At 37.6% G+C, this 25690-nt stretch overlaps 3 protein-coding genes across 6 annotated transcripts in view; all 3 read right to left on the reverse strand.

Annotated features, from left to right (window-relative positions):
- Positions 1 to 1076: 1076 nt before the first annotated feature.
- Positions 1077 to 5706, reverse strand: tex30 (testis expressed 30). Of its 3 annotated transcripts, none has more exons than XM_053626668.1 (5): positions 5675 to 5706; positions 2354 to 2587; positions 2218 to 2269; positions 1849 to 2060; positions 1077 to 1358 (listed from the first exon to the last, which is right to left on the reverse strand). In XM_053626668.1, the coding sequence occupies exons 1-5, from the start codon at positions 5690 to 5692 to the stop codon at positions 1200 to 1202; spliced, it is 675 nt and encodes a 224-aa protein (XP_053482643.1). In that variant the 5' UTR covers positions 5693 to 5706; the 3' UTR covers positions 1077 to 1199. The 3 variants fall into 3 exon arrangements, with proteins under 3 accessions (XP_053482643.1, XP_053482645.1, XP_053482644.1); XM_053626670.1 differs by lacking the exon at positions 5675 to 5706 and adding an exon at positions 5571 to 5670; XM_053626669.1 differs by lacking the exon at positions 5675 to 5706 and adding an exon at positions 4447 to 5243.
- A 738-nt stretch (positions 5707 to 6444) lies between these two features.
- poglut2 (protein O-glucosyltransferase 2) lies at positions 6445 to 17468 on the reverse strand. Its single transcript, XM_053626667.1, has 10 exons — positions 16935 to 17468; positions 14184 to 14389; positions 13648 to 13853; positions 9960 to 10037; positions 9185 to 9357; positions 8877 to 9114; positions 8450 to 8659; positions 8011 to 8100; positions 7172 to 7276; positions 6445 to 6660 (listed from the first exon to the last, which is right to left on the reverse strand). The coding sequence occupies exons 1-10, from the start codon at positions 17120 to 17122 to the stop codon at positions 6643 to 6645; spliced, it is 1512 nt and encodes a 503-aa protein (XP_053482642.1). The 5' UTR covers positions 17123 to 17468; the 3' UTR covers positions 6445 to 6642.
- A 4405-nt stretch (positions 17469 to 21873) lies between these two features.
- The window catches only part of stxbp5l (syntaxin binding protein 5L), a 136496-nt gene continuing 132679 nt past the window's right edge, over positions 21874 to 25690 (reverse strand). For both annotated transcript variants that reach the window (XM_053626673.1, XM_053626672.1), the window contains 4 exons: positions 25407 to 25572; positions 24829 to 24940; positions 24525 to 24745; positions 21874 to 23069 (listed from right to left, as the gene is read on the reverse strand). In XM_053626673.1, the coding sequence (XP_053482648.1) occupies positions 23028 to 23069; positions 24525 to 24745; positions 24829 to 24940; positions 25407 to 25572 (541 nt within the window). In that variant the 3' untranslated portion in view covers positions 21874 to 23027. The remainder of the gene's footprint in view (positions 23070 to 24524; positions 24746 to 24828; positions 24941 to 25406; positions 25573 to 25690) is intronic.

Consider the following 25690-nt stretch of genomic DNA (forward strand, 5'->3'; position numbering starts at 1 on the left):
TTTGTAAAAGCCAAATAAGCTTTACAGATCTTTATTTAAAAGTGTTTAAACAATGTTTTACATGCTTGTTCAATGAACCATAAACAATTATTGCACATGCACCTGTGAAACAGTCCTTAAGACACTAACAGTTTACAGGCGGTAGGCAATTATGGTCACAGTTACAATTACAGAGACCTTTCTCTCTGAAAAACACCGTAAGAAAGATGTCTAGGGTTCCTGCTCACCTGCGTGAACATGCCATATACTTGCTGCAGGGAGGCACGAGGACTGCAGATGTGGCCAGAGCAATAAACTGCACTGTCTGTAATGTAAGACGCCCAAGACAGTGCTACAGGGAGACAGGAAGGACAGCTGATCGTCCTTGCACTGGAAAATTACATGTAACCGTGTGCACCCCCAGACGTGATCGAGAAGTTGCAAATGCCTTGGTAGAAGAGTGGAGTGACAGCTCACTGCAAGAACTGACAAATCTGGTGCAGTCCATGAGGATGAAATGCACTGTAGTACTTAAAGCAGCTGGGGGCCACGAGATACTGACTGTTACTTTGGATATCGACCCTCCCTTTGTTCAGGGACTCATTACTCCATTTCTGTTCATCAAATGTCTTTGAAACTTGTTCGGGTTTTGTCTCAGTTGTTGAAGATTTCTGAGTTGATTTGCTAAAGTATTATACAATTATTATTCAAATGAATTTACAGGGAAGACCACTGACCAGGTGCATGGAAAAAGATGATGAATGGTCTGCACTTATATAACACCTTTTGTAACCTTAGTGGTTCTATAAAATGCTTTACACTGGGTCTCATTCACCCCTTCTCACACACACACACACACACACACAAGAGAGCAGAGCTGCCAAGCAAGGCACTAGCCTGTCATTGGGAGCAACTTTTAACTGAATGTTTTGCCCATGGACACTTCAGCATGTGGAGTCATGTGGGCCGAGAAATGAATCACAAACCCTAAGATTAGTGGACAACCTGCTCTTCCAGAGTTGACTGAACACATTTAATTAGTCTTTTCAGAGTTTAAGAGGCTAACAGACTTAATCAGAAGTACATCAGAAGACCACCACAATTAAAAAATTATTTTATTTACAAAAATACTGTTATGTTCTCTTCACATATACAAAAATCACAGCATAACTAGCACTTCCAGTACTGGAACTGACCGACATTGGACTGGTCATTCATCTTCAGACATGTTTTAGTATCCATGTGATGATTTGTGAGTTGACCTCATCTAGCACAGAATCTTCAGGTCTCCCCTTCACTGCCAGTCCATGATTGGCTCCCTCTACCCAATGCACAGAGCTTGGGCTCTCCATCTGCTTCACAACATGTTCTAGAAGTTGCTGAGGAGGAAGTACAAGCTTTTTATAACATATATATATATATAATATATACATATATATAATATAACATTCTTCAAACTTTTCACTTCAGCTACAGAGCTCAAACCTAGTACATGTGAACAATTAACTAATCTTAGACAAGCACTAGCCATGACTCATTATGTATGATGTATGTAGAGTACTTGCATTCTGTATTGCAATAATCTAATAACGAAATTGTTTTTCAAATGTTAAGTGCTTGCTGTTCAAGGTCGACTTTGATTCATTCTCTTCCCAACATAAAAATATTGACTGTGGTTTAAGAAACAGAACTGACAAAAAACCCTGTACCTCTAAGACACTGGCTTTATCTTTAATATTTACAGTGCTCTTTTATGGTCTTTTTTCTTTAATTAATATTCCACTTAATATCCAGGGAAACCTTCTTTTTGGAATTGGAAATCTGACAGTAGATTGGCACCGGATTAAATAGCACATAAACCGAACTCACTCGTTCACACATGTTGTCTGCAGTCCCGGATACAAAGAGCACAGGAATGTGGGAAAGCGCTCTCAGGTCCTCACTACGTTTAACATGAGCATGTGTTTGGCCAGGAGGATGTAATGGGAAAGACACACACAACAGACCCTGGACATTAATCTCTTCCTTGACACACAAATGTCTGCCCAGAGCCACAGCAGCTCGAGCTCCCATCGAACGTCCTGGAACACAAACATTATTCCAAAAAGCTTGAGTTTGTAAAGAGAATCACTGTGTTGTGAGGATCATACTGTATTTCCAGGTATGTTCAGAGGTCCAGTTGGACACAAAGTGTATGATTAGACAGCATGTGAGTAAAGCTGAGTACTGTACACTCACCCCCAAGGAAAAAGTTACTCAGTGCAAATCTATCAAGGGTTTTCAAGTACACCTGTAAAAACATAAAAACCTGAATGTGAGATCACGTATGACCAAGAGGGCAATGACTGGGACTGTAAATATTATCTGCTCTTACTACGGCTGCTTCATAGGCTCTCACTCTGTGTGCCAGGTTCAGGCTTTTGCATGTGAATCGAAGGCAGAGCAAACCGGAAGTGGCGGCGTCTCGTGCCAATGACATTAATGGCTTGAAGTTCATATCTCCCCCTGCTCCGTGTGTAAGGATGAGAGCTGTTTGTATACACTCTGTTTCAGGAACCGTGAGAGCACCTTCCAGCTCTTTAGATTCAAAGGGGATGGACACCTTCTCCTATAAAAATGAGAAACATTCACATAGCTGACCAGTGAAGCTAACTAACTAACTTACGCTAGCTTGATGAAACCACGAAAGAGTTGTAAGTGCCACGTTATAAATCCAGCCTATTAAAGATAACCGTGTAATTTCAATTTCGTATTGAAGGAAAATAGAGTAATGTTCTTATAATGAATAGAGTGCTGCATGAATGGTAGATTTAATTAGTACAATTAGCTTATCCTACAGGATCGCGGGGAGCCTAGAGCCTATCCCAGGGAGCATCGGCCACAAGGTGGGATACACCATGGACAGGGTGCCAATACATTGCAGGGCACATTCACATATACATTCACACACCCATTCATACACTATGGACACTTTGGACATGCCAATCAGCCAAACTTCTAAAATGTTCCCCAAAGCCATAAAGCTTCAAAGCAGTAAAAATAAAGAGGTACTCGACCATATCGAATACTTTTTAAAAAGCAAGGAAAAACATAATATAATCGTTGTTGATGGTAAATGGTCTGGTAAATGGTCTTTTTTAACCTTAGTGGTTCTACAAAGGGCTTTACACTGGTTCTCATTCACCCATTCTCACACACACACACACACCAATGGTAGCAGAGCTGCCATGCAAAGTGCTAAGTCCATTGGGAGCAACCAGGGGTTCAGCAGACACTTCGGCAAGGACACTTCGGCGTTGTGGAGTTATGTGGGCCGGGAATCGAACCGCCAGCCCTGCGATTACTGGACAAACAGTTCTACCACCTATCATTAATCTTGTGCACGTCTTTGGACTGGGGAAGGAAACCGGAGTACCCGGAGGAAAACCCCGCAGCACAGGGAGAACATGCAAACTCCACACACACAGGGCAGCGGCAGGAATCGAACCACCAACCCAGGAGGTGTGAAGCGAACATGCTAACCACTAAGTCACCGTGCACCCAGGTCAAATTAAGATATAAGCCCAAGGCATTGGAAAAGTTATTAATAATTTGGAGAGTTTTTGAAACCTGATCAGTTTTTTTTTTTTAAAGAAATAAGGCTGTCTCATCTGCCAACTGACTGATCACTAAGGAGTCATCAAAAACCTTCAATTGCTTAATGTCTGAATATTTGATTGTGAGAGCAAGCGTTTCACCCGCCGGAATGGGACAAGCTTGTTTAATACCTCGGCTTATATTAAAGCGTTGAGTGATCTAATTAATCTTCGAAAATGTTCCCCAAAACCATAAAGTTCCAAAGCAATAAAAAATAAAGAGATGCTCGACCACATCAAACGCTTTGTAAAAATCAAGGAAAAACAACAATATACCGTCGTCGTCAATCTTGTCTCTACAGTCAATAAGACCTTGAACCAGACGTAAATTATCGTGAATCGATCTTCCCTTCATAAACCCTGACCGCGTATTATTTATAATCTGAAACAGACCACTTTTCAGACGATTTGAATAAATGTTTGCTAATAATTTGTAACTATTGTTTAACAGTGTGATGCGCCACAAGTTATCTAAAATCTTTGCCCGGCTTGGGAATGAGAATTATAACCCCTTCATCACTTTCCTAGTATGGGAAAGTGATGAACATTCTGTAACTTCTGTCAAAGGAACACACAGGAACACACAGGAACACACAGGAACACACAGGAACACACAGGTCAGTATGTACTGCCACAGTACACCATTTCGGACGCAGCTCATGTATCTGTTACATTTGAACTAAAATACGGTGGCCAAGAAGTGCTAAACAAAACAAAACATCAAATTATAAACACATTAACAAATCCGAAAACACACTAACAAATTAGAAAACATGTTAACAGATCAGACAAAACAGAAAAGGTAGGTATATTCTGTGAATGAATTACTTACCGCTGATTGGACGACACATCTGTCAATCAAGATATACAAGAAGTACAGCAGGCTGCGGTGCTGCACGAGTATTGGAAAGTCAGTTCGTGTGTATGTGTGTTAATATGTTTTGTCCGTACTGCGGTTAAAATAAAATAAAAATAAATAAATAACAAATCTGCGGCGTGTCCTCTGATCTGTCCCCTGTGGGTTAAATTCTTGCAGCAGCCGCATAACATCAACACGTTTTACACGCAACTTGTGTTTCTGCTGAAGCGATAACCGCACAAACCAGCCGGATAACTGTCCTAATCCACACAGTTCTGCTCTTATAGTATTCCTTATCATTTAATGGGGAATGATTTTTTTCTCTAAACGGACCTGCGTCCTTTAGGTTTGTTTTCAGAGAGCGCAAGCTAATCTTTATGTTATAGTATGTTCACAGCATATCCAAAATCACGGTATATGAATGCCCTTCATCAAACTAGCGCTTAATAAATTCCATTTTCTCATTTCTTGCAAATATAATCTTTTATTTTCTAACATTTTAAAGTTTCGCTATGAACAAAAAAAAGGGTTTAAAGTAAACACAGAAGTCCACTAATGTACAAGAAACAAAGTTGTTATTTTTTTCTTCCTGTATATCTTGATTGACAGATGTCTCGTCCAATCAGCGGTAATTAAACCATTTGCAAAATATACCTACCTTTTCCGTTTTATGCGACTTGTTAATGTGTTTTCCTATTTGTTTTGTTTTTGAATTTGTTATTTTGTTTTCGGAATCGTTATTTTTTCATATTTGTGGTTTGTTTTGCACTTCTCGGCCACCGTACATTTGAACTAAAACCACTACCCGTGGCAGCTTAACCCCGGCAGGGTGCTTACCGTAAAACCCCGTATATACACACTTATTCACTTATGTGTCTATACTTAGGTTGGCTTGACCACGGTATGCAAATGAGACTAATGAATGAGAGACTAATCGAAGCTGCAGATTCATTGAGAGAGTGTAAATAAAGCTAAGACGCTAAAGTGAGGAGATGTATTTTTTTTTTTAAAGTTACAACCAAACTTAATAGTATTTTTGCAGCGCGGTTATTATTTGAAGTAAATACGTTAGGCGAAGTTTTGATGCACGTCCTTACCCAATTAGAGTCAAGTAAACACGACTTAACGCTTTGTATTATTTACTTCATAATGGAATGCTAAATCAGTTATCCCAACATACTTGCTACTAAACATTTCCTACCTCACTGGTAGCTACCATCTTTGTTGTTTCAATGCTCAATACGACCGCCTGGAGCTGCTGTATATCGCCATCTTGTGGCGAGGAGGAGCATCAGCATACGCCAACGATGCTCGTCATCATGCATGTCCATCGAGGGAATAAAATTCTGTCTGCTGAAACGTTTCTTAATAAAAGCATTAAATACAAAGCCCACTATTAAGTCCGTGTTACCTGAGGTGAATTGTGTGGCTCGAGTGTGAACAAGTCAAATCAGTAGTAAAACCAGCCGTTTAAAAATCCACAGGTCGTTTAAAGATATTTTAATATTGGTTATTGTGTAGAATTGCACTGCAGTGCCTTATCTCATATATGAATAAATATGTGTGTTAGGCTCCATATTACTACTTTTTTTTAAGACCATAGGCTTACTGTAGAAACGGTTAGACTTAAAATAATATTGGTATTACCAGCGTAGTAATGGTAATTACTAGTGGTTTGGCTCCTGTCACCAAACTAGTGGTTTGGCTCCTGTCACCAAAAGAACAAGTTAAAATCTAAAACAGTGAAACTACATTAAATCAGGTATTTCACCAGTCACTCAGTACATTCAGCATAAACTGTACATATGAAAAACATCAAGTTTGTATTATACCATATGTCCTCATAAGACAAGGAAGATATGCACTTCTTCTTGTTCATTCTGGCATGCATAACAAAAAAACCTACTAAAAACTAATAAAATTGGCTGGTAAACACACATGTTCACTTCGGCAATTAAGCAAACCAAAATCTAGTTTTTCAAACGAGTACATTTAATTTCAAGATTTTAAAAAAGGAAATAATACATTATAAATAATGACAGTGGAAAATACATAGACAAAGCACTGAAAATGTTTAGAGGTGCTCATTTCAATAAGATCTGCACTTGATCAGAATGTGACGAATCAGAATCATAAGGCAGTTGATTCATGATCCCAGAAAGTGGACACTCAAAGCTCATCTTTGCCCTAAAAGAATGAGGAAAAAAGGATAAAAATTATTCGTCATTAAATTTAATTCTAGTACAAACGTAATTGGTGGTTCATAAAATGTCATGTCATGCATTTTTGAGCAATAGGCTGTAAGCAATCAAAAGAGTGTCTATGCAGTTGGCTCAAAAAGAATATGACCAATTTCAAAGTTATAAACATGATAATAAAATAATCTCTAAATGTCAACGTTACATGGTTTATGTGAATAAAATGTCCTATGTCATACTGTAATAAATTGTCACTCTGAATTTGCTGAAACAGTCATTGGCTTACATATACTCTGTTCATCAAAAGCTTAAAACATCTGTATGCCCATTTTAAAATGTCTTTTAACAATTATTTAATGTTTATGACTCCAGAATTCATAGTTAAGCTATAACCAATTTGTTATTTCTTATAAAAGATAATAAATAAACTCAGGGAAAAGCTCTCACATATAGTAAGGTAGTACACACGTACACACACACGTACACACACACACACACACCTTGGTCCTGTGGCAGTAGCATGGAAAAAGATCATCTTTCGGCTGTTCTACCAATTCCATGCCATCACGTATTTTAGGCTGAGTTACCTGCAGCTTTGCATACTCCTATAGAATATACACAAAAATGGTAACACACACACATGCAGACACACTTTAACTACTGTTTATGGAGAAGAGGAAAAAAAAAAAACCATCAACAGCTTTTTTTTGTGTGCTCTAGATCCCAGTGATAGTCAATATTCACCCAGGGATCATTTTATTAGGTACGCATACCCAGAAATAAATATTCGACATTTTAAGTATTTGATCCTAGTAAATTCCACAACTTAAACTTACTGTACACACTTTTTTATAACTAGAAAGTGCTTTGAGGTTGAAATGCTAGTTTAAAGATTAATTTTTTCAGTTGACTTTGCATTATTTAACCTGTGTCCTTGAAGTTATCACATACAATTGCTGGGTAAAGATTAGAAGATTAGATATGCCTTCTGTAAGTCGCTATGGATAAGACTTCTAGCAAATGCTATAAAAATTTAAATCTAAATTTAAGTATGCCATGATATATTAACTGATAAGCAAGGTTCATAAGCTTAAAAGGAAGTGGGGGAAATAAGTGATTACAGGTATTCAGTAGCATGTCTACAGTAACAGAAAAATAAGAGTTAAAATCTACCAGTGAACCTTCGGCTGCTTATAAATTCAAATTCAGATGTATTTCAACTTGTGTGTGTGATTTAAACCATGATGTCAAGAAACCTAGGTAAGCAACACAAGTCCAAAGGTATGAATTGGTGTGAAAAAGCAGGAATAAGTATGCTACAATAGTTGTGAATTATTACTTGGAAGAGTTTGAAGTAGTAACAGAATATACTGTCACCCATCAGATGTATACGTGCAAACTGCTGAGCAGCCTGTGCAATTTTCCTAGCCTGCAAAGTAAAGCAAAGAAGACAAAGATATTTTAAAAATATTTTTAAAACGCTATATTATACAAATGTAAACACATTAGAAATACCCTATGATCTATAAGAAGGTACTTAAAAGCTCACTTTGTTTTTATTTAATTTAATTTTATATTCTTTATGGTTATGAAATGGAGATCTCAAAAGTGTTGGTGACCACAGCTGTACATCTTGCTATATTAATTATTACTCTACCAACACTTGATGAAAATTGGTAAAAGTAAAAAAAAACAACCTTTTTAAGAACATGCTAAGCATTTATACCAACAGAACTTTCATATCTGAATGAGTGAGGGAGAGAGTGAGAATACTGTACTTCTTCATCGTGGTCTTTAGCCCACTGTATCTTCTCCAGCAGATCACTGAGGTCTGCTTTGAAGGGGATGAAGTGAACCCAAGGCTGGAGCTGGCTGTAGAAGTGTTCGTAGTATATGGAGTCCTGCTTCAACACCACACTGTCTCCAGCCAGAAGGTAGGGCATTCGATATGCAGCCACCGTTCCATCAACATTTATCTGATACTTATACTGAAAAACACCAAATGCTGTTATCCACACATCCATCTATCAACCATTCCATTTAATCAGACAACTCATCCACTGATTCAGTCTGACTACTTATCCATCCATCCCTCTACATCCAGAAACCAACACATACAAATCCATCGATCCATATAACATCCATTCATTGCCAGTCATTGTTGATCGATCTATTCACCCATCCATTCATCCATCATTCCCTCACCTTAAAGAAGTCAAAGAAGGAAACATGTTTGACGAGTGGCCCATAAAGGCTCTCATCATGCTTGAAGAAGAAGAAGTTGGTGAAAGCGGCATCTAGCAGTGTAGGGTTTGCTCGTGCCATTTTCACCAGCTCCAGACGCTCTCTCCTGCTGTCACGACCTCTCCAGAAAGCTGTACTATTCTTCTCATTCCACTCAGGACCCGTGTTTGCCTGCACTGACATCATGTCCAAACTTACTCTGGAAGAATACAAAGGAGACTTAGCAAGACATACTTGTGCATTATCATGTTCCCACAAGAACTCCATACCTGCCCATGGTCTCCAGTATAGACTCTGTGAGGTCATAGGTTGGCATAACAATATCTCGTGTGTCATTGGACCCACACCAAGAAAAGATGGGATGGAGTTTCTCAGAGGTCCGTCTTTTCTCCAGGGGCCAGTCACCCAAGTTCACAAAGAACTCAACATCTGGAAGCCTAACCTGATTACATGGAAATCCAGGATTAACATCACAGTCACTGATCATGGTGACTGAATCCATTTGTTTAAAAAAAAAAAAAAGAGAGAATATGGCAGAAGTCACTAATTCAACTGTTGAAAATGACCATTCGTTTAGTGCTAAAAGATAATTACTAGAGTTTAAATCCATCTTGCTGGGTCTTTTTATAATCTGAAACAGAGTAATCAAAGTGTTGCTGCCCTCTGCTGTCCAAAATTGATAACTGATACATACAGGTGCATCTAAAAAAAAAATGTAATATCTTATATAATATTTCTGTAGTCTTTATTCTAACATTAAGATACTGGATTTTTGATTTCCTGCAGCTGTGTGTGTGTGTGTATAGCTGTAAGCTATAATCATCAAGAATAAAACAAAAATAGAGAAATATTTCACTTTATATGTAATGAATGTAGAATATATGAAAGTTTCACTTTTTTGATTAAATTATGGAGGGAAAAAAAGATTTTTTTTTTCAATATATATATATAATTTTTTGAGATGCACCTGTATTGAATTGTGCACTGGCAACAGAGCATATCTTTGTCTCAATTTTATCTACTAATGTGTGAACCGGTACATACTTTCCGTGTGAGAGAGAGGAGAAAGGCGTCCATGAAGATCCTGAAGCCAACATGCTCGCCGTGTGTTTTGATATACACCTGAATACAAACACAAACTCATCAGAATGGCACACAGTAATAATTTTATATGTGTTTGTCCTGTTAAAACACTACTGTTCAACTCTACCATTTTGAAATTCTGTGCATTAAAAACAAACAGAATTTATTGATCCCAATCTGCATATAATATACAGTGCTGTGAAAAAAAAGAATTTGCCCCATCCTGATTTCTTCTGTCTTTGTGTACTTCTCATACTGAACAGTTTTAGATTGTCAAACAAAATACAACATAAAACAACGGCGACCAGAGTAAACACACAATAGTTTTTTTGTTTTATTTTTTATTTTTAATGAAGCAAAAAAAGTTATCCAACACCTATCACCCATGTGAAAAACTAATTCCCCCCTTAAACTTAAAATCTGGTTGTGTCACCCTTATCAGCAATAACTGCAACCAAATGCTTCGGATAACTTGAGATCAGTCTTTTTATAAGAAGTAATATAAGTCTCAGGTGTCCCTAGAATGTGTCCGTGAAGTTTCAACTCAAAATATCCCACAGATCTTTTATTACACCATACTGTAAATGCACCTTTTTGAGTGGAAACAAAAACATGCTGTTTTCATGTGTGTCTCTTTAAATGCAAATGAGCTGCTGCTCCACGCCCCCTTTCCAGAAGAGGGCTGTGCCTTTACAGCCCTTGCTTCGGATACTACTACAACAACAAATCAGGAGAACCAATAAACTCTGTATTTTGTGTTTACTCTGGTTGCCTTTGTTTTAATTTCTGAAACAATTTAGTATGAGATATACACAAAAACAAAAGAAATCAAATACTTTTTCACAGCGCTATACAAAGTGCCCTATAATAGTATTGGCACCCTTGGTATATATTAGCAAAGAAGGCTCTGAAAATTATCTTTGTTGTTTAACCTTTTGATCTTTTGTTAAAAAATTCACAAAAATACTCTGCTCTCATGGATATCAAACAATTGCAAGCACAACACAGGTTTATTAAAAAAAAATTGTTAAATATAGGTGTGCAACAATTATTGGCACCCTTTTAGTCAATACTTCGTGTTACCTCCCTTTGCCAAGATAAGAGCTCAGAGTCTTCTCCTATAATGCCTGATGAGGTTGGAGAATGCATGGCAAGGGATCTGAGACCATTCCTCCATACAGAATCTCTCCAGATCCTTCAAATTTCGAGGTCCACGCTGGTGGACTCTCCTCTTCAGTTCACACCACAGGTTTTCCATGGGTTTCAAGTCAGGGGACTGGGATGGCCATGGCAGGACCTTGATTTTGTGTTCAGTAAACCATTTGTGTGTTGATTTTAATGAATGTTTTGAATCATTGTCCTGATGGAAGATCCAACCATGGCCCATTTTAAGCTTTTTGGCAGATGCAGCCAGGTTTTCATTTAATATCTGTTAATATTTGATAGAGTCCATGATGTCATGCATCCTAACAAAATGTCCATGGCCTCTGGCAGAAAAACAGCCTCAAAACATTAAAGAGCCACCACCATATTTAACCGTGGACATGAGGTACTTTTCCATATGGCTACCTCTCTGTATGCACCAAAACCACCTCTGGCGTTTATTGCCAAAAAGCTCTATTTTGGTTTCATCTGACCATAGAACCCGATCTCATTTGAAGTCCCAGTAGTGTCTGGCAAACTGAAGACACTTGAGGTTTTTTGGATGAGAGGAGAAGCTTTTTTCTTGAAACCTTTCCAAACAACTTGTGGTGATGTAGGTGACTTCGGATTGTAGTTCTGGCGACTTTCTGACCCCAAGATTTAACTATCTTCTGCAATTCTCCAGCTGTGATCCTTGGAGATTTTTTGGTCAGTCAAACTGTCCTCTTCACAGTGCGTTGAGACAATACAGACACACGTCCTCTTCCAGGTTGATTCATAACATTTCCAGTTGACTGGAACTTCATAAATATTACCCTGATGGTGGAAATGGACATTTTCAATGCTTTTGCTATTTTCTTATAGCCACTTCCCATTTTGTGAAGCTCAACAACCTTTTGCCGCAAATCACAGCTATATTCCTTGGTCTTATCCATTGTTCTGAATGACTAAGGGAATTTGGCCTATGTGTTACCTCATATTTATACCCCTGTATACAGGAAGTCATGGTTGAACAATTTCCTGTTCCTAGTCACCCAGGTGTACAAAAATGGTAAAATATCAATGGGAATATACATCAAATATATTTCTCTCATATGAATTCATAGGGGTGCCAATAATTATTGCACAGATATATTTAACAAATATATGATTTTTTTTTAGATAAACCTGTGTTGTATTTGCAATTGCTTGATATCCATGAGCACAATGTACACAATGTACAGTAAAAATATTAACACGAAGCAGACATACGTTAGACAAAGTATGTCCGCAATTGCACACCTACAGACACACAAATAAACTCAGGCTCATCCAACACAGATCAGAATTATGCATTATCCAGTGTTGCCAACTCTCACGAGACAAATAAGCAACTGCAGCTTCAAAAACAAGCTTGAAACAAGCCCAATATAATTATTGCCTGTTACGGCCGTGATGTAAACAGCCTCAATAAATGAGCCTGCAACATATTAAACTGAAACCACTCACAGTTAGAAAAGCAAAAACAGAATTTATTTAATAAAATTTAAAAAATCATCAAACGGCTACAAAGCTTATAGGGATGACAGGCACTATCCACTCATATCTGATCACCTGCAAGCAGAATATGATTGGGCAGATGGAATTTTTTTTTTTTATAACCAGTAATAATTGTGGGAGGGTGAAATACACCACAGCACTGATATTACTGTGAGGCTGTGAGCAGACAGTGCCAATGCATTGGGGAAAATTGCGACCATAAATGTTTAAAAAAAAAAAAAAAAATTAAAAGAAATGCATTAATTTTTTTTTAAATGAAGTCGCTTGTCAAATTTTTAAAAACGTTTTTAAAAACAAGCCCAAAGAAACACAACATGCGACCGGTGATTTTTTTTTAAGCAACTTCAGAAAAAAAAGAAGCTACAAGTCACATATTATAAGTGGACTTGGCAAACCTCTGGTGTTACCTGCCGGTTCAACCTGCCTCCTCTCCATCCACAGCTGACGCTCAACCACGTCCCTGCCGCCAAAATCACATATACCATGCATAGCCCAAAACGTTTCAGTGCAAAATAAACACGGAAATGAGATGACCAGATTTTTAAAAAATTCGTCCGATAAACTTTATCATTCCTGGACATGATGGCCAGCACCAAAATTTCTTAGCGGAACCTCTGAGATTATATATATACATATATATATGTTTAGACCTGACAGTCTAAAACCTGCACCCAGATCCTGGAGAAAGGTTCTGACAGGGATGTGATCATCTATACAAATATATATACTTGAGCTGCAAGTGTTAAAGTGGTGCTTGGGGCTGTAATTGTATGTTTTGGATATGTGTGGTTTATCACTTTGGAGAAAAGTTTTCTGCTAGTAAGCTGAAGCATAAGGAAAACTGGATTCAGAGTCCTTTTTAAAGGTAAACAAGGATTATAAACATTATCCTCCTTTTGTATATGATGTTATCTCCACCTAGTGACCAAAGGAGAATCAGCAACTCCACAGAAATTGTATAAAGTACCTGGTTATTTTTGATGGTGTAGTGACACAGGCTCTGTCTCTGACCAAAGCGCTGAGGGATTTCATGGGCATTGCGTTCTAGGTCCACTTTAGGAAAGAATGACAGGTCATACTGGATCTGAGAAAATGAAGAGGGACAATGCATGTGCTTCTCCCACAATGCACCACTGGGCTCTGGACAGTTACATGATTCATGGTACACTGGACCTAGACAGCAAGAGAGAAGATGAGGTAACCAGGCATTTATTAAACGTCAATTTTTTTTTTTTTTTAACTTTTGACTATATATTTAGATTTAGAATTTGTTATGGTCAGAAACTGGATTTTAAGTAAACATAAGGCAGTGCCTTAGTTTAATTGGTTGCTGAATAAATACTGTTTTAAAAAAGATTTGATTAGGATTATCTTTTCTAATATTTGGTATAATGAGACAAGGCATATAACTCTATATGATGTAGCAGTTTTACATGTCTTTAACAAGAAACTGGATTATAGTCCAGACCAGGTTTTTTTCCCCCAGGAAAAGACAATTTTCACCTTTGAGAATGTATGGAGACTTGGCCACATGTTTATTCTTCAGTAGGATCTGAATACTGAGGTCCGTGTAGCTGGCATACATGCGGTAACGGACCAGAAAAGATCCATCCTGCCGGTCTAAAACCTGCACCCAGATCCTGGAGAAAGGTTCTGATAGGGATGTGATCTTCACTTCAAATGTATTGGCTCCAGGTGAGGTTGTAAAACTGCAGTCCAGGAAATAAATGAAACAGATTAAGAGATGCACATAGATGTTTGACCGCTGTCATACAGCCATCATTCCCTAGAACCTTCTCGCAGAGCTCAAATGTGCTGATCAAAAATAAAAAATGAAATCCAGCTGGGGATAGGCTCATCTCTTCTGCTACAGTGCATTCTTCATACGTTTCTAGTGTTTGCTGAGGACCACTGTCAAAACCTGTTAAGCAGTTAACTCCATATGGAGTACATGTGGTCCTATATTTGTATGAGGTAAGAAGAAAAAAAGGTAAATATGGCTGTATGACAACAGCATTTACTGCAAATACTGAGTTATATGTCACCCTGTGACTTTGTTGGATATATATGTGCACATGCACAATTTAGGAGCTGTTTTAAAACTGTGTTTTTCCTTGTTCAGGCTATGACTGCCAGGAAACCAAAAAGCCCAACACTATTTGATAAGGCATGTTGTAAGAACATTTCTACAAAGGCTTTTGGGCTCTAAAGAATTGCCTATAATAAGGGTAAATGTTTTTTTTTTGAGTACCTGGATTGGATATAATTTGGCAAAATTTAGGATGGAGATGTATTATAGTCATCTAGATTATCTTTAAAGAGGACCTATTTTGCTCCTTTTTACAAGATGTAATATAAGTCTCAGGTTTTCAGAAATGTGTCTGTGAAGTTTCAGCTCAAAATACCCCAAGGATCATTTATTACACCATGCTGTAAATGTAAAAATTTTTTACATTTTTGGGTGGAAGCAAAAACATTGTTCGTGTGTCTCTTTAAATGCAAATGAGCTGCTGCTCCCCGCCCCCTTTCCAGAAGAGGGCTGTACCTTTACAGCTTGTGCTTTGGATACTACTGCAACAACAAATCAGGAAAACCAGCATGACTGACACCGTAAATACTGGTGTTCAGCCCCATATGTATGAACCAGAGTGTATAAATTATACAGACAGTAAGCGGTTTTCGGGTTAAAAATAAAAAAGATGAAATAACTCTGATCTCTGGGAATACAATCAGAGACAATGGTAACTTCAGCCACATTAGCCGTGGGAACTGGAGTAACAGAAATTTATGTACATTCCACTGGGGTGTTACCAGGGTGTTATTCTTCTCCTAGACCTAAATACAGTCCTGCTGAACAATGAGATATATTATTCAGTCACTGTGACATATACACAATAAGGGTATCTGTGGTATCTGGCACCAAGACGTTAGCAGCAGATCCTTTAAGTCCTGTAAGTTGCGAGTTGGGGCCGCCATGGATCCTTACTCTTGCCCATTTTTCCTGCTCCCAACACATAAACTTTGAGAACTGACTGTTCACGTGCTGCCTAATATATCCCACCCCTTGAGAGGTGCTATCGTAAAGAGATAATCAATCAGTACGTTTACATGGACAACAATAATCCGATATTAACCCGAATGAGACAATACTCTGATTAAGAAACTAGCATGTAAACAGTGATTTGTGATTACCTTAATCTGATTAAAGTTATACTCGAAGTAAACACAAATCGAATTAAGACATGTGGAGTACTCATGTTTTAATCACATTGACGAAGTGCATTACAGACATGTACACACCTTAATCACACTATTAACGTCGTGTGGGAGTTTTCACCGCATTTTGCGACAGGACACATACACACACGGCAGTGCTCAACCGTATGGCGACAAACAAGAGAGCATGGCTGCGTCCGAAACCACGTACTTATCTACTATATAGTTAGTGAGATACACGTATTTCAGCTAACATATAGTACATAAGTATGCGGTTTCAGACGCAGCCCATGGCTTCAATGTCGTCATGTCGTCTATTTGCACGTATAGCATGACAAATAATTAACTGCACTTGAAGATTTCATAAAATTAAAAATGAAACGCCCAAAATTGTATATGGTACCATAATGAAGACAAACTGTATGCCGATACGTGGAATTCTGGAGGGAACATCGAATGACATGGCGTGGGGATGTAATGATGTGTGCCATTAATCGTTCTATGTTCTATAACATGTAAAACATGAAAGGAATATTCTAAAAGCAACTCGTGTAAACACCTTAATCACAATATTGTCTTATTCAGAATAAGGTCAATAATTAGATTACTGCTGTCCATGTAAACGTAGTCAATGTTAGTCACTTCACTGGTCAGTGACTTTAATGTTATGGCTGATCATTGTATTATATTGTGTGATTTTCAACCACAGATATAGTATAGTGCAGACTCAGTATAGTGCGTGAGAGTCGGCGCATGCGTAATGCATTTCGTTTTAATCTTAGATTGGGCAACCCTGTTTTGTATAATGAGTACTGTAAATAGATAACTGACATGAGGCAACAAAATAATATTCATATAATATATTATACATTTCTGGATCTAAATTACGCTAGAATGTCTCTCAGGTACGTCTTTGGTTGTACTCTTGTGCGGTGTATTTATGGTGTGTTCATTCGGATTCGGCAGGGACCCAGTGAGATCAGAAGTTTAACTGAACTTCTTGCTGTGAAGAAATAAAAGTCCATCAGGTCTGCTTACTTTTTCCCGGTCTTGTCCGCGGATTGGATGAAGAAGAAGCGGGCAGGGAGCACGGCGTTTGCTTCAAGTCCGAGGCCCCACACCAAACTTTTGGAGGCACTGGGTACTGCGCTGGAGCAGACTGCTACTGTAACCAGGCAAGACAGCGTACAGTACAGCACAAATCTCGATAAAGCTCGCCACAGCATTGTCTGATTTACCCGAGGTGTCTAGATCAGTCGCTAATGTGATGTCTCCTCGGCAATGAAGGCTCTCTGATTTGAAATCAGCTAGCGGTTCCCTATTATTAAGACCGCCTCATCGCGTCCTCCAAATCTAAAAGTGCAGAAAAGTTTTGCACTGAAAAACTCCCTGTTGATTCTAGTGATGTGTATGTGCACGGGAATGCTGCAAGTCAGGAAGACCATACTTTCCTACTAAACAGTATGATACAACAGCACACCATCTTTCGGTAGTGTACAATGTTGCTATACTAGTTAGTAGGATAAGTATGCGGTTTCTGGACGTGGCCCGCTACCTCTCCCCGATGCGCTACATCTGATTGGTCGGCTCCACAGAGTGTGTCAGGTGTGTTCATGAAGTGCACACTCTGCGCAGAACTGCGCAGATTTGACGTATTCACCAAACAGAGCTTTCTGTAACTGATACTATGTCTGATACTATTCATACTTATGTCTGATATTATTCATACTTATGTCTGATATTATTCATACTTTTGTCTGATATTATTCAGACATAAGCAGATGTGCATGTATGTGGGCTGCTATGTCCAGCTGATTTACACAGCTACGGTTATGTCCTACTGATTGACACGGTTACAGATATGTCCTACTGATTTACACGGTTACGGTTATGTCCTACTGATTTACACGGTTACAGATATGTCCTACTGATTTACACGGTTATGGTTATGTCCTACTGATTTACACGGTTACGGATATGTCCTACTGATTTACATGGTTACAGATATGTCCTACTGATTTACACGGTTACGGTTATGTCCTACTGATCTACACGGTTACAGATATGTCCTACTGATTTACACGGTTACGGTTATGTCCTACTGATCTACACGGTTACAGATATGCCCTACTGATTTACACGGTTACGGTTATGTCCTAGTGATTTACACGGTTACAGATATGTCCTACTGATTTACACAGTTACGGTTATGTCCTACTGATTTACACGGTTACAGATATGTCCTACTGATTTACACGGTTAGATATAGTAGCTTGTTAATTTGGTTTGCCCTTCCCAATAAATGTAATGATTTACAATGCTAGATGGTCGATTGTACGGTTATAGCCAATGTTGGATAAGTTACTCAAACAAAGTAATCCACTACAGATTACTAATTACTACTTTATAATTGAAATCTGATTGCATTACTGATTACTGCACGTAAAAAGTAATCAGATTACTAATTACTTTACTTTCAAAACCTATCAAACCTACAAAAATACACTACAACGTGAAACTCATAGTTCTTTCAGTAATTTTAGTGTGCAATGCATGGCAAAGATCAGAAAAAGTTGGATTTATCATAACACATGCCTCAGGTGTTGTCACTGTTTGTAGAACTACCAGACCGATAAAATATAAAACTTTTCTAATTAGGCTAGTTTGGTGTCACGAGCCAAGGGGAGGCACAGCTAAACTATGGGTTTAGCTGCTACAGTGCCATGCAGAGTACGTCATCATTCTTTATGCTCTGCTCATATCATGTTCACGTAAACTGGAACTCATATAGACATTTACACAGCTTGTTTTTTCTGCTCAGAATCAGAGGATGATAGTGTTTCAGTTTCAACCCCTTTACTGGTTTAAAAAAAATAGGTGTATATCCATTTTTCCTCACTCTGACTGAATTGGCAGAATTGAGAGAATAGAGAGTATTTTCCTGTAAGCCCTGTCTGATTGGTCTCGCCTCCATTCACTGAAGATATAAAATTACAGGCAGTCTTCTTTTACTGACGTTCAGTCCCGTAGTGACAAACTGCTCCAAGTGGAGAATTATTCAGCGCTAAAGAAAAATTCTTCAGGGCAAAATGTCATTTATTTAAAAAATTCATTTTACTTAATATTGTTTTCTTAACAATACATTTGTAACGCAAGTAACAATTTTATTGACGTCAGTTACTGTAATCAAATTACATAAAATTAAAATGCAATGCATTACATTACTGTGTTATCAGAAAAAGTAATTAGATTAGATTACACCCAACTCTGGTTATAGTATCCAATTCTATGTTTCTCCAGCATTGCCAACTCTTTTCAGGGGAAAGTTACTATGCTCAAAAAGTCAATAGAAGTCACCAGATGACACCACAGATTAATTTGCATGTTTACTGAATAGTGGTGATCATTTGCATAACAAAACATGTTACACCACAAAGGAATCTTTTCTGAAGTCTCTTCAGAAGAATAAAATAGACTAGAATAACCCTGCTGGGGGTTAAAAATAAACAATAGAAACCATCACAGAAATTCTAATGGTTTCCACTACAAATACCATTACAAATTATCAGCTATAACCATTAAAATCATAACCATTACCATTATTGGTCCTTAATGGTATCCACTAGACATAACATGCCACTAATAGAAGGCAACAGATTACCAGTAGAAAGCCCACAGGAACCATTACTGTTTCCATTAAAAACCAATACAATTCCCATTATAACCATTAAAACCATTACAAATTCTATAAGGGTTTCTATTGATTTTTTTCAGCAGGGAATTTTTTTTTTTTTACCAGAATATAAATTTATAACTTATTTCTAGTAAGTTTTTGGTCATGGTACCACAAACTAATTACTATAACCCAGACGAAAAGAAGCTGTATTAGTCAGTAGTTGGGAAAGAGACATGAAGGAAAATGGTTTAGCTTGAAATAGCTCACATTTATTACTTGTAAATATAGCCAAGAAGATAGCTTAAAAGAAAGAACAAAGAACTGCACAGGTGGGACAAAAATGGTGATCAGTGACTGGTCATTTGGGAACATCTGTATGTGCCAGCACGACTTGATCAGGCTTTACACACTGATGGCGAGTCACCTGAACCTGTTCTCACTGCCAGTATAACCAGCAGCTGTGATATGAGCTGGCGAGCCATATAAGTGTACAAGACAGTTGCTAACATCTGCTCAAAAAGTTGCTAGCTTTTTACTAAGTTCTTTTTTTTTTTTAAATAAAGTTGTTAAAGGGGTCTAAAAAGTTGCCAAATCTAGTGACAAACTGTCATATTCCTTACAATATAACAATCCCCACCCTCCACAGACCAATGCACATAGTTATGTATTCTTTGAATACATATAATTCTAGAGCATTATTTCACTCATTTACTTTATTGTATAAATTCCATCCAGACACACTCTGAGGTCCAGATCAGTATAATGCACGATTCTTTCCTTATTATAAACAAACAAACAAACAAACAAACAAACATACATACAAAGAATAACCCTGACAATAGATGACACAAATTTCCAATATTTAATTAGATTTTTCATTTAAACAAAACATATTGTGTGAGAAACAAATCAATCTCACATTGCCATGAGTACATCAATCAATGATTATTTTAATTTGATTAGCATCAACATATGTTTCATGATTTTTTTTTTGATTCAAGTAACCTCTATAATACTACTGTAATATCGATAAGAACAAAAAGTGGTTGTATCCATTTAAACGAGACTGTGCCGCATTTCTGTAGAGTAGAAGAACGGCTCAGAGTTTGGGACAGAGGGAGGACTACAGAACTACATTCAGAATTTTAGACGCAGTACCATCTTTCAACAGGTAAAACATTTACAGAAGAAATCACATGAGTTCCTTGTATGACATTTCTCCCAACTCTCTTCAGGTCCAACTGTACATTTTAATATAAAAGCTGAGAACATAGAAACACAACACCCTGTATTTTTTTGCTGTTAAAAACAAACATGATAATGGTTGAGAATTCTGACTAATGGAATTCTTTATCAGATATATGCACTTTCTTTTAGCTTTGAAATGACGGACAGTCATAGTGGTCATTTTTCTCTAGAATGACATGGCTATTTTAATGAGCATGTGTGTTTACTTGGTTAACACTGATGTAGTATATTAAGTTTGGAGTTGCTCACTCCAATATTTAAAAACTTTTAAAGGGATATTTAAGCCTAATTGCTGGCTTTCATGCCCCTGATAAATTTCTTAGCCATGCTAGCTTTTTTTTTTGACTAAACTGTCCTTAAATATTTTGATAACAGATTTTGCTTTGTGTACAGCCTTAGCAGAGATGAAATCCTTGTCCTACTGGTTTCTGTTTAGTCTGTTTGACTTGAACAGCATATGTATGAATGCTTTGGCCATTTTTCCATGCAGAAGACATGGAGAGATATGGGATAAAAGATAAATAAAAGATCTTACACAAGCACAACAGGCCAAAGGGAGCATTAAACCAATTGCACATGATTTCTCACTTAAAATGAGAATGATATTGCTCACAGGTAGGCTAATATCTGTGTGAGCAAGATTGTCCCATTGTGCAAGTTTCTCTATGCTCCATACAACACTCCATACATATATTTAAGACACTGCTCAAAGAACACAAATATTCATGTAGTGTCCCCATGGCTCAGTCTCCGCCACCCTATACATATTAAATCAGAAGACACAAATAAACAATCGTCTGACCTCAACTACTACTGACAAACTCTCTCGTTCAAGCTTCATGGATTTGGCAATGGTTTTCCGTACAATATCTTTAGAGTGAGGTACACCTTGACTCACCAGACTTTGTTACATGTGATCCAAGGCAGCAAAAAAGTCCAGAAAACAACACAACCTAACAGGTCAGCTGAAAATGATAAATTGAACCCCACAAAATTAAAATGAACAAACATTTGAAACTGTAGTGTACTGGAACAGACACAAATGATCAGGAGAACTCTTTGAATGAGTTTAATCTACAGGTAACAGCTTAAAATATCAACCACGGACAGAATAAGTTCATCGCTAGTTTACAGGAAAGATACTTCACCCATCTAGAATATGGCACATGAATTATTACATTGGCTTTATGAATAGAAACACACTCAAGTAAGACCACACAGATACACTCATAGCACATATTGCCCAGTACAGCTTACTTCTCGCTTATACGTCTAAAACCACATCATACATTTCTAGGAGAGGGTGAAGTAACTTGATTCAGTAGTAAAGCTGTTATTCAAGGGACGATTATGTGTTAGCAGCTACTTCATAAATGCTGTATTGTTTTTAAAGTGGTGCGACATTAAGTTGCATGTGTGATACGTTTGGAGGATGTTGGTGAGTGTGGTTTGTCTGTTCTGTTCTGTAGTGTTGTAGTTTTTAAATAGTTTTTCATGTCTGTAATCAGAACACAAGGGTGGAACACATTGTGTGAATAACTGATGTGAAGACAGAGTGGTGGAAATTTTTAAATAATAAATTATTGAAAAGAAGTAGTATGGAGCAATTAAAAAACAGAATTTTGGCCTTATAGCAATGCAGGTATACAGTTTCCCTTTTTATTTATATTTTATCGCTATTTCAAAAAATATAAAGTTTTTGTCATAGGATTCTGGTATTGGCTTATATTATTAAATAAAATTATGTTATTCTTTTATTTCCCTTTGATTTAAAGTAACATGCTGCTTTTGAATATGGCAGTTTGATGTTTTTATAGGTCATCCATTTTTGTTTCATGCAGTCTTGTTTTTTTTTTTGTTTTTTTTTTTAAAATAACTTTAAAGTCTCTACACAGCAAGAGCCAATTTTCCTCCTGTAAGAAGACCCCGGCCCCTGTACATGAGTGAAGGATGGTCTAATCCATAACGTATTAAGGGAGGAACCACCCCAAAGTTGTTAACGCTAATGGTATCTGTCCATCAGTTATTGTCTTCAGTCTGTCAAACCAGTCTGATTAAGAAGTATAGTCCTGTATACATAGCCCAAAAGAGAAGGAACAGCCCTAAGCTCCTCTCAACCTCTCTTTTAAAAAGTGAAGGTCCATGGTCCAGAGGAGTGTCCTCTTGTGGTTGGTGAGCAGAATTAGCCTTCATCCAGGCTAACACATTTAAAACTGATACCACTTCTTGTCTTTGCATTTCAGCATCAGCTGTGGAAGACAGTGAAAACCCGCATACATATATTAGTATGAAGCTAAAATTATCTCACATTATATTACTTGATTTAGTTGACTTGGTCTTGACACCCCTTAAACACATAGGTAAGTGTAAAATGCTTGGGCACTTCATAACAAGTACTATACTGTATTGGCTCTATAGTTCTTAATACCCAAGAGATTTAGTCAAAATACATACAATGCTTCAATGATTTAACCCTTTACTGCATGTTGTTACCATATGGCAACAATTCATTTTTCTCCAATTTTTGATAATGCAAAATTACTATTTTCCTATGTACCTGGAAAAAGGGGTCGTTTAGCCTTGATATGACAAAAAATGCTATGTCACATGACCAGGAAGTACTGTTTGCACTTTTTTTCTGCAATCACATGGCATGGTGAAGGTCATCATCGGCGGACTCTCAAAATTGTATACATTTTTCAATATTTAGGCAAAACTACTTAAAGGAAAAAAAAGAAAACTATCTGAGCTAAGTTAACATTTGTTTTTTTTTCTTGTCATTTAAGCAAGTTTATATATTCTGAGTATTCTGTTAAATGGTAAAATGTCATTGTTGCCATATGCACCTGTGGTATGTGCATTCATGAATTTAAACAGGCCTACATAGCACAAAAGATACTAGGCTTCTCTAATAGTATATTTTAAAAAATCACATTCAATGTAAGAAAAATTGTTGTAATTTCAAACATTTTGCAATTGCACCTTATTTTCTAAATTTTATGTTTCAAGAGAAAGAATGAATAATTCAAGAGAAAGAATTAAAAAGATACTTAACCCAAAATGTTTAGACCTAAGTTTTGTATGTGTTTTGAGTAAATAAATCCACCCACATACCTTTTACAACTGTAATTCTTTTTTTAGAAGATATAACTTTTACATGCTTACTAGTTGGCAAAAAAAACCTCTGCAACTTATAGTCTGGAAAATGCTGTAACTGTAATCTCATACATATTGTGTTATTTTTGACTATATGATACTTTACACCACCACCCCAATATATATATATATATATATATATATATATATATATATATATATATATATATATATATATATATATATATATATTACTTGAACTAATTCAAGTAATAAACATCCATAAAAAATTTTTTTCGATGTAAATGTAATACATCATGCAGTAAAGAGTTAAATTTAACATGCTAGATATAGTAATTCACTGTCTACTTGAATTTAATAGGAATAGTAGACTCTCAGAGATGTGATTGAGTTCAGAGTTGGGATGGCTTTAATTTAAGGGCAGAAAGTGGGACCCTGTTCCACTAATTTGGCCACACCTCTCCTTGAGGGGATGGGTTGTAGTTATGATCTGGACCCTTAATGGCAGATATACACTTTCATTCAAGTATGACATGAGCTGTTATGCACAAACAAAATTTTTGCTCTCCTTTCACTTTCTGTTTTACCTCATGAGCATGTTTGGAGAATGTCTCAGCACCAGCCATCATTTGAGCCGTCCTCTCCTCCAGCTCTCCTAGTCTCTGTCCTCTCTCATCCAGGGCAATTCGAGCTCGGGCAAGATCACCCACTGCCCCACCAGCTGCTACCCGTAATGTCTCCACACTGCCCTGGCCTGGTATATGCTGGGCCAGACTGCGAGAAGCCTTCCCTGCTGCTGCCTCACCAACTATACATAGGTATATTAAGAAATTATTTTTTCTGTAGTTAGTCACAAGTAAAATCACACAGATGAATGAGAGGTGCACTCACAGAGTTCTTCTCGGTCAAAGGTCTGTGCGTTGCCCCCAAAAAATCCCTTCAGGAAGCCTCGGTTCTGTGCCTCAGGGGTCTCAATGGGTGTGAAAAGCTCCCCTAGCATCTCCTGCAGCCAATCAATTGGGTCAGTCAGTAAGCTGTCAGTGAGCCATACATTTGCAAGTGAGTGAAGTATGTTGCGTGTATGATTTATTACGATATAGAGGTACTATGAAATTCACAGACAACACATATAATTTTGAATGCCAGCTTCTCAGACACAATTTGTGGCTGTGCTTGAACTAAATCATACTGCAGACAGGAACTCTCTAGATTTCCATTTATTCCATCACTAGACTAAAGGAGGGGGAGGAAAACAGCTTGCAAGGTGCACCAGGGCTCAGCTCAGCAGAGCTCAAAGCATCTATGACAAGCATGACATTTCACTTCAGTAGGCACCATCACTGCCCTCCCCACACACACTTTAAAACTGTGCACACTAATACATGCTCACACATTCAGTCATGCACACAGCACAGACGCTCTCTCTCTCTCTCTCTCTCTCTCTCTCTCTGTCACACACGCACACACACCTGCAAATTATCACACATCTCCTGGCTGTAGGTGATGCGCTGTATTTCTGTTGGAGAGCTCAGATAGAGAGCCTGACCACCATTGGTGAAGCAGAATGTTCTGGCAATGCGCATATCTGTTAGTGGCAGGTAGTGTACATCCAACAGGGGCCGTAAACTTGGCAGGCTGCAACATAAACGCACAGAGACTCAAACCACAAGGATAGTAAATCAAGCACTGACGGCATTGAAAGAGGACATGTTTTCTCTCTTTGTCTTTTGCAAACATGAACTAAAATCCTTTC

The sequence above is a fragment of the Ictalurus furcatus genome, chromosome 6 (genome assembly GCF_023375685.1).
Source record: "Ictalurus furcatus strain D&B chromosome 6, Billie_1.0, whole genome shotgun sequence".
Classification (NCBI taxonomy): domain Eukaryota; kingdom Metazoa; phylum Chordata; class Actinopteri; order Siluriformes; family Ictaluridae; genus Ictalurus; species Ictalurus furcatus.

Coding starts and splice junctions, on each gene's coding strand:
- tex30 (XM_053626668.1), bottom strand. Junction 2,270..2,353: donor GAGCCTATGAAGCAGCCGTA/GTAAGAGCAGAT, acceptor ATGTTTTTACAG/GTGTACTTGAAAACCCTTGA. Junction 2,061..2,217: donor GAGTAACTTTTTCCTTGGGG/GTGAGTGTACAG, acceptor TTTGTGTTCCAG/GACGTTCGATGGGAGCTCGA.
- poglut2 (XM_053626667.1), bottom strand. CDS start 17,122: ATGCTGTGGCGAGCTTTATCGAGATTTGTGCTGTACTGTACGCTGTCT. Junction 9,358..9,959: donor TCCTCTCTCTCACACGGAAA/GTATGTACCGGT, acceptor CCATGTAATCAG/GTTAGGCTTCCAGATGTTGA. Junction 8,660..8,876: donor CCTTCTTTGACTTCTTTAAG/GTGAGGGAATGA, acceptor GGTGTTTTTCAG/TATAAGTATCAGATAAATGT.